Raw genomic sequence first — 21,439 nt, forward strand, 5'->3', positions numbered from 1 at the left:
GACTATTTTACAAAATATTAGTCTACTAAAACACAGTCAAAACAAGTTACTTTGTACAGACCAAAGGTCAGTTTTATGTTATTTGATATGGTAACATGAGTGCAAGTGAGCTGCATCATTGTAACTTCTGTATTTTTAGCCAGGTACAACTGAAAGTTCAATATAACAAAAATAATTAATATATATATATAAATGTATAATGTTATGAGATTTAAGCTATTTATTCTTAACATTTATGTTTTCGTGTTGTAATCTATGTTCATTCTGTGCTGAAAGAGTTAATGAAGTTTCATTGGGCAAAGTTTGTCATTTTGAAATTATCTGTAACTTGCATGCAAATCTTAAGTTGTTACATCTTTGCCCATAATTTCTTTGGTTTGGTCATCAATCTGTATTATTTCCATATTCTTTACTTTATTCACCAGATCTTACTTACTGTGTTAGATTCTGTTTTTGCTTATGAATACTGTTTTGTCTTATCTAATAGCTTCTTTTCTGGATATTTTGTATCCCCCTCTTTTTTATTACTAATGTTTTTTGTTTCTTTTCTGTATATTTTGTGTCCCTCTTTTTTTTTATTACTATTGTTTTTTTTTTTTCTTTCTGGACATTCCACTTTATGCTGTTGCTTGATTATACTTGTCAATGTTATAATTGAACATTCTATTCCAAAATATACTTACTGCCTCTCACACTACAGTTATTAATCGACTGCCAGGGTTTCTTCCTTTGCCCACCTAAGCATTGGTCTGATTTTTTTCTCGCTTGCTTCAGTCTTTTATACCACACTTAATTGCATTTGACAATATTGGTCTTGTAACACTCTCCACCTATTTCAATGCTCCCTCTATCCTGGTACTGTATATAAGCACCTCATAATGTTACCACTTTTTCTTGACAAAGTGTCACTGATGGGTTTCCTAGTGCTATGATCATTTGGAGACACTTTAAGCATTCTCCGTGTTAGCTAGTTGGTTTTCATTAAAAAAGAAAAAAACAAAAATCTTGTTTGATTAGCAAGCTAATTTATGGTATGAATTCCCAGATTATTATTTCTGGGACAGAGGCAAATCAGGTCTCTCCTATCCAACCTCTGATATCTGGTGTTGCACAACAATTGGGTAGGGGGGGGGGGTCACTCTCGGTTGAGACTGTCAGTGACCTTATACGTAGTGAGATGGAGACATATATTTGATTCAGTGGTGTTCCTCCAGGAGGCTCTAAGGCTGCAATTGAGGGCAATCCTTGACATTTAGATTTGCTCTTTCCAGTGCCTTCTTTTAGTCTGTTGGCTTCTCAGTTCCCCCTGCGGGATAGTGATAAGTTTAGACTTACAACTCTGGAATCCGGGGTTTGATTCCTTATAGTGGAAACAGCAGATAGCCCAATGTTACCTTGCTCTAACAAAACAAACTTACCTGACTAAATGTTGTTCCAAACAATAGTAATAAACACAGTCTTTAAATGCAATAAAAAACAAAAAGGAAGCCACTTTGGGATAAGCTGCCTATATTTTTGTTTTTCAGTTGATTCATGGAGAGTGAGATGTTTTGGGTCTTTCCCCAGTTGATTTTGAGCCTGCACCTTACCTGATGGTTAAAAGGTCTGGAAGTGAATATTTAGTTTTCTCTTCATCCAAGGACATTGTGGTTCATGCAGGGAGGTTTACTTATCTGACACGGTTGTTGGAACTTCGTGATTTAGCCTACCACTGCTAGGTGGAAACATATTCTGACTCTCAAATAAGACATCTGCTCTTCGAAATTAGGGGTTTTAAGGCAGAGTTTGTAGTTAATCTGAATAGACCAATGTCCCCTGGTGGGACAAGGTAAGTTTATGGACTTACAACTCTAAAATCCAATGTTTGTTTTCCTTACACTAATCTTTGTTGGAAGACTCTCAGGATCTCCAACTTCTTTGATGACAAGGTGGAACCATTGTTAGCAAGCACATTGGTTCGATTGTCAGCTTCTACATTCATCCTTGTTGTTGTTGGTGTCTTGAATTTCATCGGCTCCTACAGGGGGTCATAGTTCCGCTCCTAATCGAGGGTCCTGAACCCTGACATCAGCTCCTTAGTACATTGGTACCCAGAATAGATTCTGTCCATATCCAAGGGTTCCACTGCTCAGTGAGATCACTGCCAGCTGCGTCTGTAATTACTGTATACTTTCAGGGTCTGTGGGGGGTCGGCTCCGAGAATTTCTGGACATGTGGTAACCTTAACCATGGATCCATGAGCACTATTGGTCCTTGAGTTGGCATTTTTTGTGCACAAGGGTCAGGTACTTCAGTTCAAGGTTTTTACCTTTGGACTAGCACTTATTCATCAATTGTTAGAATATCACACCCTGATACTACTTTCAGAAACAACCAAGGCAGCCTTCATTTTCAGAGCTGAGACGTTTATCCTTGCTCCAATTCATTATGTCCTCAGTCTGTTTTTTTTCATCACGTCTCTCAGTCGGGCTCAGCTGACTCCCATCTGGCTCCATGCTATGGAACAGGAATCCCTGACTCTAACACATCTCTCCTTCTCCCATAGCACAGATGGTTCTTTCTCTTTTGAGAATGTGGGTGTCACTCGAATCCCTCATGCTTTTGGGATGAGAGCACAAGAGATTCTTTCAGTGGTCTTTATGCGACCAAGGGATCATAAACATCAATTCACTAGATTCCCCAGTTTGATTAGTCAGAATCATTCTTTGATCTCGAGAGGTTGTTAAGTCGGGACGCTACTGAGATATGGATTCCTCTGCTGCCACCTTGTCCAGAGTTCCATCTCTTCACAAATGCCTTGCTTCAGGGATAGGGTGCATATACCAACAATCAGGAATTCCGGGGTCTACACACGTATGATGAGGCTTCCCTACTCAATGTTTTAGGCCTTCTTGCTCTTCAGAAAGGCAATGCCTCATGGTCTGGGTTTATCAAGGGGACAATCGTTAGGCTTCACTCTGACATTTCTGTGGTCATGTGTTCTGTTTCTCATTGATGAGGCACTTGATCCAGGGCTCCTTGTTTTCAAATTTTGGACATCCTTTCTCGGGACCTCTCCTGTCATATCACCCTGTTAGCTTGCCATGTACCATGGATGATGACTGTGGTAGCAGATAAATTGTCTCAACCCAAACAGATTCACCCAACAGAATAGATGCTGCATCACAAAGTTCTGTTGGATTGGCTCTCATTTTGCAACTCTGATTGGTGGGTTGGCTGCTCATTGGAACACTCAACTACTGACAGTTTGGTCTCCAGTACCTCACCTTTGGTCTTTGGCAATAGATGCATTCCATTTAGACAGGATAGGATTACAACTCTAGGTTTTCCCTCCAATTCATATGTCACCCAAGGTACTAACTAGAATTTGTTCCAACCCATTGTCAGATCCTGTTGATAGCACCGATTTGGCATCTATACCCTGGTTTCTGCTTCTGCAGTACCTCCAGAAGTGTCCACCTCTTTCACTTCTTCTTAAGCCATCTTTGTGGAGACAGCCATGATTTGACATGGTACACCCAGCTATTGAGAAGCTTCAGGCATAGAGGTTAGGCAGTCTTTCGCATGGCACTGGGGTTTAATTTCTATGGTTGACGTGTATATGTCTCAGTCTTTGTTTAGTCCCACAATGGACGTTTATCAACGAAAATGACGCACATATTGGCAATGGTGTATTGAGAGGAGGTTGAACTCACTTAGATCAGAAGTGCTAACCATAAATCGTTTTTTGACCTGGCTTTTTAACAAAGAGTTTTTACACCTTCCACAATCGCCCTGTATAAGGTGGCCTTATTGACTACTGTTTGATACTCTCCAGATTCCTCAAGTCACTTTGGGTCCTTTGCCCCGAATGACCATTCCAGTTACTTAATTGGTATATTAATGTTACATTACATGACCTTTCTCAACACTTGTTTGTGATCTTATTCTCATATGCCATGTATCACTTTTATCTAAAGGTTTATTTTTCATTGCTGCTGACCTACATACATTGCTGGTCAGAATGTTTTGCACTGTTTGTCCACAGAATGCTTTATCATTCTACCTACATCCTCAGACTGGTTCTTCTTACCCAAGACACTGTCAGACAGGGAAGGGGATAAATCCTTTTTACCAATTCATCTGATCCCCTATTTTTCACTTCTATGACCAATCAGATTTTGATCATTGTTATGTTCAGTGAGGGTCTTGAAGGTTTTGTTGCCTGCACTAATGCCTTTCGAGGTGCTAGACAATGACTTTTAATTCATTGAGATCTTTCAGTTTTGCAGGATTTATCCCTGGTTACATTGACGAAGTGGGTACAAAATTGATCCATGTCGCTTATTCTGAGCTCTCTTTGAAGGCAAGGAGTCTTCTGCGAGTCCTCATGTTTAATCAGATTCGTCACATTTGTATGTGGATCTCCCCCAATGCTTTTATCTCTTATTATTTGCACGATCTGGTAGTATCTTCATCCGAGGGTTTTTGACTACCCCCTGTAGCTATCTTAACCAATTCCACTAGATTATACGGAGGGGTGAGTATTTTAATTGCTACACTTGTCTCTTTCAGGGTCCTTTAACTTGTTTTTACAGGGTCCCACTCAGTGGTGAGGGTTACTCAGCTAGGTGTGCTTTTATCAAACCAATTCCACACTAGCAACCACTAATTCAATATACCTTATCTAGGTTGCAACAGGCTTTGTAGAAATGGACTATCATGAGTAAAACATAAGGGGATCCTTCCTGTCCCTGCCAATCATTGGATTGAATAAATTGGGTTTAGTTTGCTTTTAAACATTTATGGAACTTGGTTCACCTATTGCACTGTTTCCAGAGCACTGTTCCTCAGGACTCCCCAATGCCCACCCAGATGAAGCTAGTGAGTCCTTACAACACCCAATTTCTAGTCACTGGGGTGGTGGACAGAGGCCTTTCTTCCAGAGTGTTAGAGTGAATTCCTCCACTCTTGGAGAAGAGGGCAAAGTTGGGGGCTCTCCTACCTGTGTCCCTGGATGTTTTTTTTTTTTCCCAGAAGTTGGTAGAAGAGGCAGCAGTGTACGTGGGAGCCTAATCATAATACTGGTTCAGATTTGATGCTCAGTGGATCGTAAAGCATCGCTCCCCTTCTCGTCATGATTAAAGTGGATCGTAAAGCATCACTCTATGGCAACAGGTTAGGATCCACTCATAAGTGTAAACATATATTGTTATCTTGTGGTCCAATTATCCTAGCCACCAATGTGGGATATAGGGACCATGGCTCTATAATTCCAACCCTGAGCAGTGGAACCTCGGGTAACTGGTTGGGGTCTGATCAACAGTGATGATAAATCATGTAAGATTCTACCCACAGTACATTAATTAAGTTCCATGTGAAGAACATACCTGTTCTGGAGGTAGTGCAGTTCCACCACTAGGGTGTTAATCTTTTATTGACACACCCATGATCTATGCAAATGCTTTCTGGCCCCTCCACCTTCTCACTGTGGGATTCTAGCTTTAGTGTGAGCAGAAGTTAGTATGCTTCGGAAGTTAATATTTTCTTAAATTGAAAATGTATTTCCAATAATACTTGCCTCCTCTCCCACTCTCTTGCCCTTTCTCCCCACTAAGAGCTGGTGTTAGAGACTGCGGATTGACTCAGTTTTGAAAAGTGATAACATTCTTTGAATGAGGTGCTTATATACAGTACCAGGATAGAGGATGCATTGATGTAGGTGAAGAGTGTCAAGAAACAAATATCGCCAAGAGCAATTAAGTGGGGTATAAAAGACTGGAGTAAAAAAATCAGACAAATGCTTTAATGGTCAAAGGAAGAAACCCTGGCAGTGGAGTAATAGTTGTAGTGTGGAAGGAGGTAAGTATTATTAGAAATATATTTTTGATTTAAGAAAATGTCGACTTATGCTAAACTGATCTGTGTAAACCCTTGTTATAACTATTTAACAAATGAATTTCAGTGCATTTATTATTGATATTTAAGATTATACAAAACTTACTCACATTTTTCTGTTTGTGAAATATTTTTCATGGAATATATATAAATGGATTTTTATACATTATTGACAAAATAGGGTAAAATGTAATAATGAAATTATTCAGCGAGAACAAAACATTATTAAGCATTTTGTTGCTTGCTTTTTTATATATATATGTAAATTTAATTATAGATTTAAAGGCAGTGCGTGGTCTCTGTGGGCTGAGAAATTTAGGGAACACCTGTTTTATGAATGCTGGCCTTCAGTGTCTTTTCAATAACAGACAATTGCTGGAGTTCTTCCTGGAAAAGTTTGATGCTGATGAGACCTTGAAAGATACCCTTACAGGAAAATTTGCTCATTTGATAGCCAAAGTTTGGAGTGGAAACTATACTGTACTTCATCCTTCTACATTTAAACAACTTTTGGGAGATTATCATCCACAGTTTAGAGATTTTAGACAGGTGTGTTAAAAAATGTTCATATTTATAGCAAATGCCTAACTTGAAATTGTGTGGCTCTTATGAAATCAAAAATGATAAACACAAGTACAGCTGTAGTTTTCTTCTTATTGTGCTCCATAAATTAGTAAGATCTATAGCTGTGACTGGATTTTATTTCCATCTTCTCAGCTGCAAATTCTGATTTGATGTAGTGCCAAAATTCTAATGGATGTCGTGTGGTTATTTTTGTCTTATAAAAGAAACCAAATAATATTTGTTGGTTTGATAATTTTATTTTATATTTTATGGCCATCCTAAGTGGTTCTTATTTTTTAAAAACTAGCTAGTACCTTACTACTACTACAACTTTGCATTTTTATTTGTATTTATACAGAATGTTCGATTTTGTGTCATTGTATTAATAAGTGCTTTTGATCAAAAAGAAGTTAACTTTATAGGCCAGTACTTAAAAGTTCATTAAATGAAGCCAATTCTACATATCCATGACTGGCAGTAGTTAATGTCATAAATCAATATATAAGGAAACTAAAACCTGTAATGATAAGAATATTGACTCACCAGCTACTTGTGGCTTATTTCTCCATGTTTCTTCAGTTGGTAAGGGCTCTGGATTTAGTACCTTGAATATTTGATAATTAAGAAATTTCAGTTTGCCTGCATAATGGTATAAGGATGTTATAATGTGGGGAAAAAAATCATCTATATACATGTATATGTGTGTGTGTGTTTATACAAATAGGATTACTTTCAGACTATATAAATTTGACAACAAAGTCTGGTTGTAAACAGGAGGATGGCTATGTCAGCAGTAGTGATGATGGTAGTGTATGGTTCTTTGACTGTAGGCAGCAGGGATCAGTAGTATTAAGGCAAAGAATTAGATGTTGGGGGAGTGTCCTGAGAAAAATACAGTTTTACTGTGCGGTTGCCAGAAAAATCTCCTTGCCAAGTGCCGAAGCTGAAACATGCAATTAAAGTAAAATCACATACAATGAAAAAAGATTAGATGCTGTCTTTTAAGTGTTAAGTGTTAATTTGAAATATACTTTTGCTTTGAGGAGGTTGAGGCTACTGTGGTAGAGCATTTTGTTGAGAGAGGGTTTCTATTTTTGTTAGTTTTCATAGGATTTAGAAGCTAACTTGATAACTCTGTTTTTAACTGTTGGGATGGTTGAACATTTATTAGTGTAAGGTGTAAGAGTGTAAGTATAAGAAGTGAAATACTATACTTAATGTATGGAGTTGGAGTTGGGATGGTTGAACATTTATCAGTGTAAGGTGTAAGAGTGTAAGTATAAGAAGTGAAATACTATACTTAATGTGTGGAGTTGGAGTTTTTGCAAATCACAGAAAGTATTGTCAGACATATTGCAAGTTTATCATACAGTCGTGTTCCAGTAGTGGTCAAATGAAAATTGTGTAGACAAGTAGGAATTTGGAAGTTTTACAGCTGTTAATATGATCTTCTATACATCAGAGGTAATTAATTCTTATGTGCATTTGTTGAAGAATTTCACTGAATTGTGAGTTCCAGGTGAATTGATTATTGAATTTGATACCAAAAAATTTAATTTTGTTTGTGAAGATGATGGGTGTGCCATATAATTTTAGTTTGACTTTCCTTAACATAGGAAATTTCATGGTTAAACTTTTGTGGAAAACAAATGGCTGAGTTTTTGAAGACTTGAGAACAATCTGCTGCTTTTTACGCTATGTTATGATTTGGTTGCCAGAAATCTGAAATCTTTTGTCTGCAAGTGGTGGTTTCCTAATATTCTCCATACTTTTATGTCATCAGCAGCATACTAAGAAATTATTGTTAAAGATTGAGAAGATATTCTAATTTATAAAGGAGGGAGGGAGTATAATGCTATTTTTGTTATTTGTTCTGCAGTTGAGATGTTAATGTTCTGAATTGAGATCTCCTAGAATGTGTGAGAATGTAAGCTTAGAACTGATTGAATGAAAGATGTATCAAGATTAGTTTTAAACATAAAGCGCTAAAATGATAATAAATAGAAAATTTGGAACATGCAGATTGCATAAAATAACTGTGTGAAGTAGAGCTTGGGTTTACTAGAGGGAGAATTTTGATATTTCTCCTGAAGAAGACAGCAATACCTCAACTACTTGGAGATTTGGTTTAGGCAGAATGTTATGATTTGTTGGCAAAGTTCCATTAATTCACATTTTTTGTAGCTTAAACCACCCTGGTTATTATTAAAAAAGATGCATAAACGTTTTTCTTACCTATGCTATGAGAACAGTTACACCTGTTGCATCATTGCATTATATGGTCACCAAGGGATATTGAATATGGATTCTGCATGGTTAATTAGAATTGTGCTTCTGCACATACCTGCTTCAGGTAGACTAGTGGGAACTTCATGATGTTAAGGTTACTGGAAGACTTGAAGTTGTCAGCAAAGAAGGCAACAGTATCTTGTACCACATGACATGGGTTTACATGGCTGGACAATCTTTTGGGGTCTTATGGGTGGCATCTGTATATGATTTCTGTATTAGTTCCTACTTGGGTGGGTCACTGGTTATTGGTTGTGTCTGGGTTGTGAATATAAGTTATTGGTTCTGTTGTGGTTTAAGTAGCTGCAGAGCATTGTTCTTTGATAAGCCTGGTAGTGGATGATTGGCAATAGTTTAGCCTCTGGAAGAAGCCTTGCTATAGACACTTGAGACTTGAAGGTATCAGATGCATCCTCTTTAGGAAGCAATATGGGAATCTCCACAGTTATTGCATTGGGTTTTCTTGTATTGTTTAGGGTGCTTGACAACATATTTTTGACATGAACAGCTGGTGTACTTGACTCAGGTGCTTCTGGTTACTCTGGTATGCCTGAACCATTGGCAGTTGAAACACTGCAGAACTGGGTTCAGAGTGAAGTTGGCTTTTTGTATGCTGTATCTCGCATACCACAGGACTACCCCAGCCTTGATGAGATGAGTTGCTTGTGGAGGCTCATGAAGAATATCCCTGATGAGAGGGTGAAGTCACTGGTCTTGAAGGACTTGATCATAGGTAACTTCACAATAGCATATTTCTGATTGGACATCAAGGTTAGGAGGATTCCACAGCTGATGATGGTTGTCTTGTGTGGGAAAGCCAGGCACGTGGACATTGAGCATTATCCTGTTGAAAGCTGAGGCTGGCTAGGACTTGTTAGTGTCTAGAGGCAAACAGATTTATGCTGCTTGAACATGACAATTTATGGCTAGTGAGGATTATTGTTGGTGTCTAGACACAGACAGAGTTGTACTGCTTGAGGAGGATAAGGTGTTGAAGACATCTTTGTGAAATGAGTTTACGTCATACTTAGGCACATTAAAAAGTAAGTGTATTCTTAAATAGTTGTATCATAAAATGTTATTATTGGAGCCTGTAGAACCATAAGGTGCTACTCTCTTTGTCTTCTTTAGCAGTATGAACTGAACTATAACATTTTCCTTTGTTATAATATAATTATTGATATGTCCTCTACCTTAGATGTCTCACTTATGATACATTTCTGTGTTATCAGTTTGAAGTAATGATTTTGGATTTTATAGTTTGATTTTGTATTATAAGTTCATTATTAAACTACATATGCCTATCATATTCCTTCCTTCATTCATTATCAAATATATAAAAAAATTATTATTATTATTATTTTTTTAACAGCATGACTGCCAAGAGTTTCTAGTTTTACTTCTGGACACCCTCCATCAACAACTAAATACTGCTTCCAACAAGAGTATTCAGTCAGATATTTCAGTGGAATGCAGCCAGTCAATGGGTTCTGTAGATGATAGGACAGCAGAGGTCGATCCTGATGAACAGAGATCAGACACTGAAAACCAAGAAGAAGATACTGAAGAACAAGAAACTAATGAGGATAGTCAAGTTATGGTTCAACCACTTGAAGTTCCAACAACTCAACCTCACCTATCAGAAAGCAGTTCTCATTCTGCTTCTCCTCGTAGCACTGATTCATTTAACTCTTGGGATGCAGCTAGTATTCGTTTGCAGCCTATTCCTGAAAATGTCAAGTCTTTCAGTGATGTAAATATTTCAAGTAATTTAAATTCCACACAATCTGAAAAGAAACTTAAGGTAATACAAGAGTCTTCTGAGTATGCCGACTTCAATCAAACTTTACTTGAAAATTCAAGTAACAACATTACTGATAACTCTACCAACATTATGCCTACAGAAAACTTAGTAACTACCCTGAAAAAATCTGAAACAGTTGACAATATTCATGAAGAGAAAAAAGAAAAATTAATGGAAAAGAACATTCTTGCTAGTCAACTTAATTATAGCAGAAAACTTCCAAACTTTGAAGATTTTATTAAAGAAACCAAAACTCTGAATACTAATGTACTTGTCACAGAAGAAATTAACAACCAGTTAAAGTTTGACAGTGAAAAATATCCAAAACTAGAACATATCAGACCTCGTGAAACTTTAGACAACCTTAGTTTTATTAACTTTGATCCTAAGGTCAATAATTTAAAACGGGTGAAAGAAACTAATGTCCTCTTAGAACATAAGGAACTGAATACTTGGCAAAACTCAACTGGTGAATGTAGTAGTATTGTAAAGAGACAAAAAATGGAAGAGAATCTAGATAGCTTAAAAACCAAAGAAAATAAGAACCCTTCAGAACTGATGGAAACTGAAAATCCTAATGGAGAAGAATCGGAGACATCAAGCCAGTCAGGTGATGTCCCTCTTCCTATATGTCAACAGGAGGGCCCATCTCTAGTGAATGATGACTTACTAGCTGCTAATGAATGGGAAAAATACTTGGATAAGAATCAATCAGTGGTAGTAGATGTTTTTCAAGGCCAGTTCAGAAGCACGGTAAGTTCATTTTATTTTTTATATAGTGAATTAAATATTCCTTACATAAGTGTCATAAAATATGCTCAAAGAATGGATTGTTACTAAAACGTGCACCAAAACAAGTATAAGAATTTAAACATTGTAAGAAAAGTTAAAATACATATTAATAAGAGTATAAGATATATAATTTCATAAAATGTATCTTGCATCAAAAGCTGGGTTACTCATTTTATATTTCTTTTTTTTGTTTTTCAGTTTATTTGACTTGTTATTCTTAGTAGTGTGTTTATACATTTTTTTTTCTTTCAACCTTTTGTTATTTAGTTGTTAATGTTGCATATTTAATTTTCCATACATTTTTTGGGTATGTTATGCCATATCTATTAAGGTTAATGTTTTCAATCTCTTAGTAACACATCCTTTTTTTATTATCAGAAAGGGTTTGTTAAATCTTTTGATTTGATGAGTTTAGTTCTTTACTAGTTTTCAGCTGCTTTTTTTGAAAGCTTAGACTGGTTTAATAATGTTTTTTATTATGGTTACTTTGTTGAAAAAGTAACTTAAGTAGAATTGAATTAAATTTTCCAAACATTCTTACCTCCTCTCACACAACAGCTATAACTGCCAGGGTTTCTTCCTTTGCCCATCTTAGTATTGGATGAAGAACACTCAAAGTATCTCCTAACGATCATAACACAGAGAAACCCTTTAGAGAACGCTTTGTCGAGAAAAAGTTATAACATTATCTGAATAAGGCACTTGTATACAGTACCAGCATAGAGGGTGCACTGATGTAGCTGGTGAGTATTACTAGACAAATATCACTAAGGGCATTTAAGTGGGGTATAAAAGACTTGAGCAACTGAGAAAAAATCAGAGTTATCTAGTTGATTTTCGTACAAAAATAGAATTTGGTCTTGTTTATGACTATTTTAGTGAGATGTCTAGAGTCTGTTGGATAAAAGCCCTACAAAAGTAGCCAATAATTGACAAGTTGTCTTTAAACTCATGGTTACTTCAGATACACATTATTTATTGTGACTCTTACAGGTGCTAAGAACCACTAGTTTAGTATCACCCACTAAACTCTCTACTTTAAAGTTTTTATAAATTATTGTTGTGTATTTTATTGGTTTTATAAACACTTTAGAAGGAATATTGTTTCACTTTCTACTTGCAAACACACATGCTTTGAGAAAGAAAGAGAAAAATCCATGGAAGGCAAAATAAAATAATTATTCAAGAATTGAAATAAGTAGTTGAACTACATTCTATATATTTTTTTTCATGTTTATTAACTTTACAACATACTGATAAAAAGAGAATTAAGTGCTTTTGGCAATCCTGAGGAGAGGTTTCATTATAGCTTTCAGTTACGTCTTTGTGTTGCTTATGGGAAACTCAAATATTCCAGCTTAGTGTTGGGAAATTAAAGAGTACCTTGATAGTGGATATAAGACCTGAACAAGGCACTACTTGTAGCTTTTTTATAGTAAGTGACTTAAAATGTTATGAAAACTTTGAACAGTTTTAAACAAATCTTTCAAAAATACCGAACAAGGATATACAAAAAACTGTTTTTGTGTGACAGAACTTAAAATGATAATTAAATAGATAATTTTAAACTAAAAAAATCAATTTTGGTTTCAAGGAAAGGTTAGCCATATTTGTCATGAATATATAACATAATTTTGACTAGCACCAAACACTGCTATTCTTTGTTATGCTTTTTTTTAAGTATCAGTAGACTGTTCATTGTGCACTCGGAGGATTAATTGTAATTGTGTATTTTATGATACTAGTATAAAATATAAAATTTATGTGATAATGAAATTTCACTTATATATACTTAACAGGTTATTTGTTCCGAGTGTGGACATGTTTCTGTTACCTATGAACCTTTTATGTATCTTCCTGTGCCACTCCCTTATGCTCTAGAACGACAGATAGGTAAGTTAAGTAAATAATAAACTTTTATTAACCAATAACACTTTGAACTATAAACATGTTCTTGAAGTAAAAAGCTATTTTATTTGTAATCTTTTTTTTTTTTTCTGTTCCCTTTTCAGGCAATGTATATGTGATAAGTTTGAGATTCTTTAGTTCTTTGATAAGGAAAAAAACTAAATGTCCTTCACTCCATTATAGATCTTAAGACATGTTTACAGAAGTCATGAGCATTTTGGGATTATTGAACTTTTGACAAAATTTCAGTAGTGGTTTTTCAAAGCTGTCTTTCTGTCTTTGTCAATTATATATATGTATCTATATAAACTTTTGGAAAACATAACACCTTGAAGTTGGAGGATGGGTGATGACCTTTATAGGTACATACCTTAAGTTCCCTTTTTGTGGGTAACGATTTAAAGGAGTTAGGCATGTGTTAATTTGGACACTAGTATTTATTAGAAACTTGGATGTAATAAAAGGGTTTTTGGGCACTTTTTCAGAATTCTCATTGTTTTACATTTTCAAAGCTGACAAAAGTATATCATTTATAGTCACTAAAACTGACAAATAATTGCTATTAAAGGTATTGATAAACTTTTAGAAATAAACACGTAATTTTGATGTTACTTATGAGATTTGGTATATTAAACTATGAAAAATCCTACGTAGAATTTAAATTAGAATGTGTTCGGAATGTGAGCTGAAGCCTTATTTTTGAAATGAATTTCAGAGTATTATGTTAACCACATTTTAAAAATAAAAAAATAATGCTTTCAAAGAGTTGTCCATTCTTCTTCAGATACAAACAGGGACGTCGAGAGCCAGCCCAGACCCCGGGGTCAGTAATATTGTCAGGCCACCCTTTCATTCTATTTATTAATTTTTGCTGATTTTTCATAAAAGAAATTTAGGTGATAAATTTATTCATGAATCCATGAAAAAGCAGTAGCCATTTTAGCTCATTAAGTAGTATGCATTTCTAGTGAGCTTTGGAATATCCCACTGCCAGACCCTGGGGCAGCTACACCTTGCCCTCCCCCTCTCATCAGCCTTGGACACAAACACAAAGTGCTTGAGCTTTTGGATAGTGTTTTGTATTTTTATAATCATGTTGGAATGATTCACAGTGTTAAGTTGTGATAGTTATCATTCTTTGTGTGCTTATGATAAGAAATTAGCTTTCAAATATTAAGAAATTATCTATTTTATAAACCATATTAATACGTTTTAGTGGCAGAGACTCTTTGCATTTAGTAAATTAAGGTCAGGTACTCAGATTTTACTAATAATCAGTTTTAATGTGTATATTTCATAACACTTACTAAAATATACAGTGCATTAGTAATTAAGGAAACTTTTTGCCTTTTAATATTTAGGATTAAGTTCATTATTTACACAAATATGTCAGTTTCAAGCTTAATGGAATTAGTTATGTCTAAGTCTAACATGTATCTAACAGAACTTACTGTGTGTCTGGTTTTAGTTAATGCACTGTAAACTTCCATGGTACTAATATTCAAGGATTTTCATGTAATATTGTATGTTATGACAAGCTTTGGTCTTCAAAATATAACAGTTGAATTATCTTCCATTACTTTTCTGTTCTTCATAACTTCCATTAGTAGATATAGAATATTATTGTAATATTAGTCACTAATTTTATCTTCATTAGATATTATGGTGTTCTTAAGAAGTTAGATAGTTCATCTGAAAGTGTCTTTACCTGGTATAGCAAACAAAATTTGTTTACTTGCACTCAAGTATGCATGCGTGCAAATTTCATCTGATCAATAACACTTTAAGTTTAAAATAAAGGTGTGGTCAGAAAAGGATTGAATGTGCGACTTAAAGGAACGAAATCAAAATTGGTGGCCATATTGGTAGCTACACTTACAGCATTGACAAGAATTTTACAGCAAATATTCATATATTAGTTAGCTAGGCCACCATCATTCCCCAAGTTGAACAAATGAATGGCTAACTAATGAATGAATAGTAGCATGCTCAATCCATTTTTGGCTGCAACTTTTTTTCACACCTAAGGTGTTTTTGATATCATGACTCTTTGTCAATACACACCAACAAACTACAGTAAGTATGAGAGTGACACTTGATAGTAACCAACTTTAGCTTTAGGATCGCAATTTTATTATTCAGAACAGACCTATAATTTACAGAATCAACCAGATTCTTTAAAATATATGATGATAGTTTTTCCTCTCGAACAGTGTTAATAATTTCTTTTATAGAAATGCCATGGAAACTAGATTAACAGTTTCTTGTCATCACCCCCCATGCACTCGGTATACCTGTATCAATCACTCATTATTATTTACGCTAATTGATTAAGCTAATATCACGTGATGCTAAATACTCTTTAATTAGGATAATTTCATAAAATTTAGTAAGTAAGTTGGCAGTGAATAATAATAATAATAATAATAATAATAACTTTCCACCTGTATGTTTCTTTGATTCTTTTGAAAACTTAATCTAGAAACTGTTAATCTGGTTTGCTTGGCTTAACTGAGACTTATGTGTATGCATGTGCTTTCATCCTATAATTTTGCTGCTCTAATTCATAATGACAAAAAAATAAAAATGGACCACCTTTCCTCTCAGGTGAAGCTGTTGTAAAAAAATTTTAGACCAATAGTTCACATGACTTTTTTGTGTAAGTATGCTCAAAATGTTTTGTCAAAACTAAGTTGGTTTTGTTGAATGTGGCTTATATTTAGACTAAATTTGACATCTAATTGTAGGCTATAAAGATCTATCAGTGTACCTAATTTGAAAAAGATCCATGAAAGTTAAGTTTGTGTTTCTATTAAATAAAATTTCCGTACTTTCGGTACAAAGAAAAAAACGGAGGGAATCATCAATAGATGCAGCACTTGAAATTTTTTTAGGCAGGATTAAAGTAAATTAATCTATGAGACCTTTTTCTTCTTTTTATTAGCTATATCTTTGTGCACCAGCAATACAAAGCATGGGAGCACGTATACCCCATTCAAATTTATTGCTCATCAGGATCTCTACCAGCCTACTCTCAAATTGAAATTATATTAGGCAGGATTAGAGTAAATTAATTTACGAGACCTTGGGCATGGTCAAATACATCAGTCAAAATGGTTTAACCACCTGCTCCAAAACTGTAATTATATTTCAAATCAATCAAGAGATGACGAAGTTATGAGTTTGTACTTTGAAGAAATCAAAACAAAAATACTCAGAGCCGTTCTATGAGCCACTATGCAGTGGCTAAAAATAGGAAGAAATTCAATCAGGATTGGAGATTTTATATCTTGAGTATTTCTTAATGCATTGCCTTGAAATTTGTTAGGTGAAATAAGGGTCCAGTAGAGCACATCCACTGAAAATGTGTGATAGTTTGGATTACCACAGACCAAGCTACAAAAGTAGAAAATTGCTGAACTGTCACCCCTGTTAATAACACACAGTGTATCCTGCAGGTTGTTTTGGCTGCACAACCCACTGCTGTGTGTCTTGATTAGTGTTAGTTTATTGCTGAAAAAATAATAGAAATAGACAGTTGTCATCTTTTATTACTATTTCTCATCTCTCTATCTAAGACATTCTATACTTCTCTTAGTCCTCTGGTTGGATTTACAATGCTAAAATCAGGGTTTAGATTTCTCTTAGCAGACACAGCAGATAGCCCAGTGTGGCTTTGCTATAAAAAAAAACACACATTTCATTCTTAATGGAATGATAGTGATTTTTAAGTGAATTTGTCTTACAATAAAGTGTGGTAAAATTTATGAAATTAATATTATGTTCACTCACTGTACTTTATTAGTGTTAAGTCGATTGTTTCTAAATCCCGTATTCAGAAAATAGATTTGTGGTTGTATGATTTGAATAATTGCCCCTACAATAATTCTGCTGTTAAGTGTGGTGTGTTGGAGGTTATACTAAAATCTGTGCATATAGTATATGTAAATTTGATATGATCTGGATTGATTTTTTTTTTAAAAAGGAAAAAATGTCAATACCTTTCGTATTATCACTATGTAAACTTTATGGTCATTATGCAGAAGTGATAACCATTCCTATTTTGATGGAATCATTCTGAATTGTAACCCCAGGTTCAGCCACTAATGTCACATCCTTTAAATTTAATTTTTTTTTGACATGTTGTTGGTTTGGTATAACACGACCCGGTAAACATTTTATACTGGTGAAATAAAACAATGACATCATTGATATTGTTGTTAAGATAAGCATTTGTACTCCTGTACAGCTGTACTATATTCAAACCACAATCAAATTCTTTTATAACATGGAAATCATAAATCATATTAGTTGTTAGGTCACTCACAAGTTGGGACTGCCATATTAGTTTCAATGAAAATGTATCAAAATGACAGCTATCTAGCCAAGAATGTATATCTGAAAAAGTACAAGTTAAATAGTTTCATATTGGGATGCCATCCTTATGACAAAGAAAGTGAAAAAAAATAGACAACAAAAAACTTAAATGATAGCAATAAGGTAAATTAAAGTTGAAAAAAAAATCATTCACAACAACGATAATACATGTAGTAATGACATATTGATAGTTAACCTTGGTACATTGAGTCACAACCCTAACTGTTACCAAGATACCACAAAAGTTAGAAATATAAAGAAAAAATCTACAAAAGAACAAGAATCAGACAAATTTAATTGTTAAATGATATTCGTAAACTAAACTAAAAGTGAAAATAACAAATAACATTGACAATTACACATGGCATTCTGCTATGCAATTGTTGCAAAAATGTAAGTTTCAACATACTTCCAATGTACATACATTAAATCACTCAAAATAAATGAAAACAATGAATTTTGTACACTTTAGGTTTCAGCATTGCTCATGGTGGGAAAGTGACTGCAGAAATTACATTATTCTGATTTTTCTACTCATTTTTTTTTAGTCACGCATTCTTATTTTACATCAATTAGCTTTGGCATCTATATCATGTTATAAAAATTGAGAAAAAAATGTATTTAGCAGAAATATATATGTAACATCTTGAAGATGCATATGTCAGTTTGTGTGATGTATTGTTATGACAAGCCTGTGGACTTCTAACACTCTGTAGCTTTGTGCTTAACTATAAACAGACAAGCAAATTAAAGGTATTTTCTGTTGTATTGTATCGGGAATAATAAATTACAGCAGAAATGTTTTTTAAAAGTTAAAAAATTTGTAACACAACAGGTTGATAGTGATGATTTATGGTTTTTAAAATTATATTTGTTAAAATACTAATACTTTTTAGTAATTTCAACCCATATAAGATGGTTGTTTATGTCTAAGATACCAATACATTTTGTTTCAAATAGGAACTATTATTTCTTATGTTATTTCATTTAAATTTAAGGTACTGATAAGATCTTCAAATCAAAATTTACCCTATGTACATGGGACCAAGCCCATGATTAATGTTTACTCTTATCCTGCATTTATCTTCATAAAATTTGGTAAGCTGTTAGTAAACATTAAAAGTATGTTGTACACAAAAAATCAGAATTCTAATAAAATATTTTTTTCAAATACTGGATTTACTTTAGTTAGTCTGACTAGCCTAAATGCAAGTTGGTTTTCTTGTTAAGAATATAAATGCTTTTTTTAATTTTTCATATTTCGTCAGTATAACCTCTAGATTCTCCTAAATTAGTATCAAAGGTTTTCATAGTAAAACTATATTTTATCTACCTACATGGGTTTGGTCCATTTGACCAACCTTGTAACCACCACAAAAACATGAAATCTAAATTCTCCTTTTTTCTTTCTAGAATGGTTGCAGATTCTAACAGAAAATTAGAGTTATTTATCATAAAACTTTCATTCTTCTATTCTTTTCACAATTATTTTAATTTTATTCTTTTATTGATCTTTGCACTGTGTCTAACTACTATATTTGCATAAAAAAAGTTAAATCACTCAACAAGCACCTATCTCAAGTCAAGTGAATTGTGTAATTCACAAGCATCTCATTGAGAAATTTTTATATTTAATATTTCATTTATGTTTTTTATCTGACCTAATAAGTTTCTATTTTTTACATTTCAGTTACTTTCTATAATAATAAATAAAAAATGCATGAAAGAACAAGAAATTTAGTACTAGTGTTTTACCTCTTGTTTTTTTACTTTCATCACTGATGAAACTAAGCTTTAACTTGCTGTAATGATGGTAGTAGTATATAAAATAACTTTTCTTTATTTCAGATATTCAAACCCCTATTTTGGCTCCATGCTGCTACCTAGAATTACATTTGGTTGAGTCAAAATTTGAGGGATTTGTAGTTTGAGTAGTTTGTCCACAGTATCTCCAGTCTTGTTTCTTTACTTTTTTTTTACAGTCTCTGTTTGCAGGTTTTAAATTCCCAATTTTAAATTGACTTTGTTTGGTTTTTTTTGTATGCTCAACTATAGACAAAGGATTACTGGATATGGTAGCTAACTTTATACATTGTAATGATAATAAGCATAGCTAGTAGCTAGCTGATACAGTTTATGACGATTTATGGTAGCTAACTTTATACATTGTAATAAGCATAGCTGGTAGCTAGCTGATAAGGTTTATGATGATTTATGGTAGCTACCTTTATACATTGTAATGATAATAAGCATAGCTAGTAGCTAGCTGATATGGTTTATGACGATTTATGGTAGCTATTGACTATTTGATCACGTTAGTTCGAGATGTAAAATGTTAAGCTGCAGCTGGATATTGTCATGGAGATTTGTTTGAGAATACAGTGAGCATCTATAGTTTCCGTGTTACTAAATTCTCTCTATATAATGCATAGCAATGGGCAAATATATTCCTAGACTAAAACACAATCCTCACTAAGCAAGTATAAAATCTTACCAGTAGAAAAGTAGCCTTTTCAAATAAAACATACGTCTTAAACATTGATTTAAATAAACCTATATGTCTCTTAAGGTAATTGTTCTACAAATGTGTGTAATCAGATTTAATGTTATGTGTATTGATTTTTTTTTTGACTTCTTCATACATAACAAAGCCACTGATTGTATAGTGTACAAAGCATTGAGTATCTATATATAACAGTCATCTAATGTTCCTCTGTTATTGGCTGATAATTCCTGTTTCACTCTGTATTTAATTTTTTAAAAGAACAACAGATACTTGTAAGAAAGCTAATTTCAAGGAGTAATGGTAACATTATTTACACTAGAATTATGTTTTTTAGTTTATGTACAATATAGAAGAAACAAATCAACTTTTCAATATCCCTACAACCTTTGCAGTACCTTATTTTTAATATTCTACAAAGGGTTTGAATGCAATATACCATGCCATTTTTTGGTTATAGGTTGGCAAAAGAATAATAATAAGAGGAATTACAAATGTGCCATTTTGAGCAGATTTTCTTTTTCTTGCAAGTCTAATATGTATACTAACATGAAAGTGGTTATGCAGCAACCCTCCAACAATAGGAGTGTGACACTACCCTTATCATAACTAACACCCTCTTTAATCTTGCGGCTGTTAACCACTTCTCGATTGGCAGTCTTATTGAATAGACATGTTTTCACTCACAATTTGATTAATTTATCCACTTATCCCTATTTGGACTCGCAGCATTTAGAGTTGCTTCTCCCTTTGTGGGGATAAAACCCAGATATTTTGAGTACCTTTTCCAAGACACAGTTTTCCTATATTTGTCATACTCTGACCATCCTTCTCTATTCATTATCCTCCCATCACCTTTTGTCTGAGGCCATTCATCATTTCCCTGAGGGTTTTCAGATAATACTCAGAATCTCCTTTTTGCTATCATAGCACACCTTTCCTTTTCAGCCCTGGCATTACAGAGTAGCTGCTCTGCAGTTGGGAACTTCTTGGTCCAAGACACCCTTTCATCTCAGGTTTGTTTATCTTCTACTTCATTGCATTTCTTGGAATGAGAGGTTTTGGGAAGTATCTCTGACAAGTTGGAGTCGAGGATTGAGTCAGCTCATCTGCACACTTCCTTGGCATCTTAGTTATCCCTTCAACCTCTTCCCATCCCTGTGTCTAGCCCCCTTTCTAATCCCTTACTGGTTCTGACTGCTTGGGTGTTTGTTGTTTGCCATAGATATAGACAGGCATAATTTTCAGGGCACCCAATGTTGGTGACTATGTTCTCAGGTCAGAAGTCTTCTTATGCTCATACAATACTTGGTTCATCTCGGTGT

The 21,439-nt window shown here is 34.2% G+C and overlaps 1 protein-coding gene across 5 annotated transcripts in view; it reads left to right on the plus strand.

Moving 5' to 3' along the window:
- LOC106470595 overlaps nt 1-21,439 on the plus strand; it is an 81,353-nt gene that overhangs the window by 25,275 nt on the left and 34,639 nt on the right. For all 5 annotated transcript variants that reach the window (XM_022399209.1, XM_013931158.2, XM_022399212.1 and 2 more), the window contains exons 5-7: nt 6,155-6,426; nt 10,103-11,287; nt 13,126-13,219. In XM_022399209.1, coding sequence (XP_022254917.1) covers nt 6,155-6,426; nt 10,103-11,287; nt 13,126-13,219 — 1,551 coding nt within the window. The remainder of the gene's footprint in view (nt 1-6,154; nt 6,427-10,102; nt 11,288-13,125; nt 13,220-21,439) is intronic.

The sequence above is a fragment of the Limulus polyphemus genome, unplaced genomic scaffold (assembly GCF_000517525.1).
Source record: "Limulus polyphemus unplaced genomic scaffold, Limulus_polyphemus-2.1.2 Scaffold4106, whole genome shotgun sequence".
NCBI lineage: Eukaryota > Metazoa > Arthropoda > Merostomata > Xiphosura > Limulidae > Limulus > Limulus polyphemus.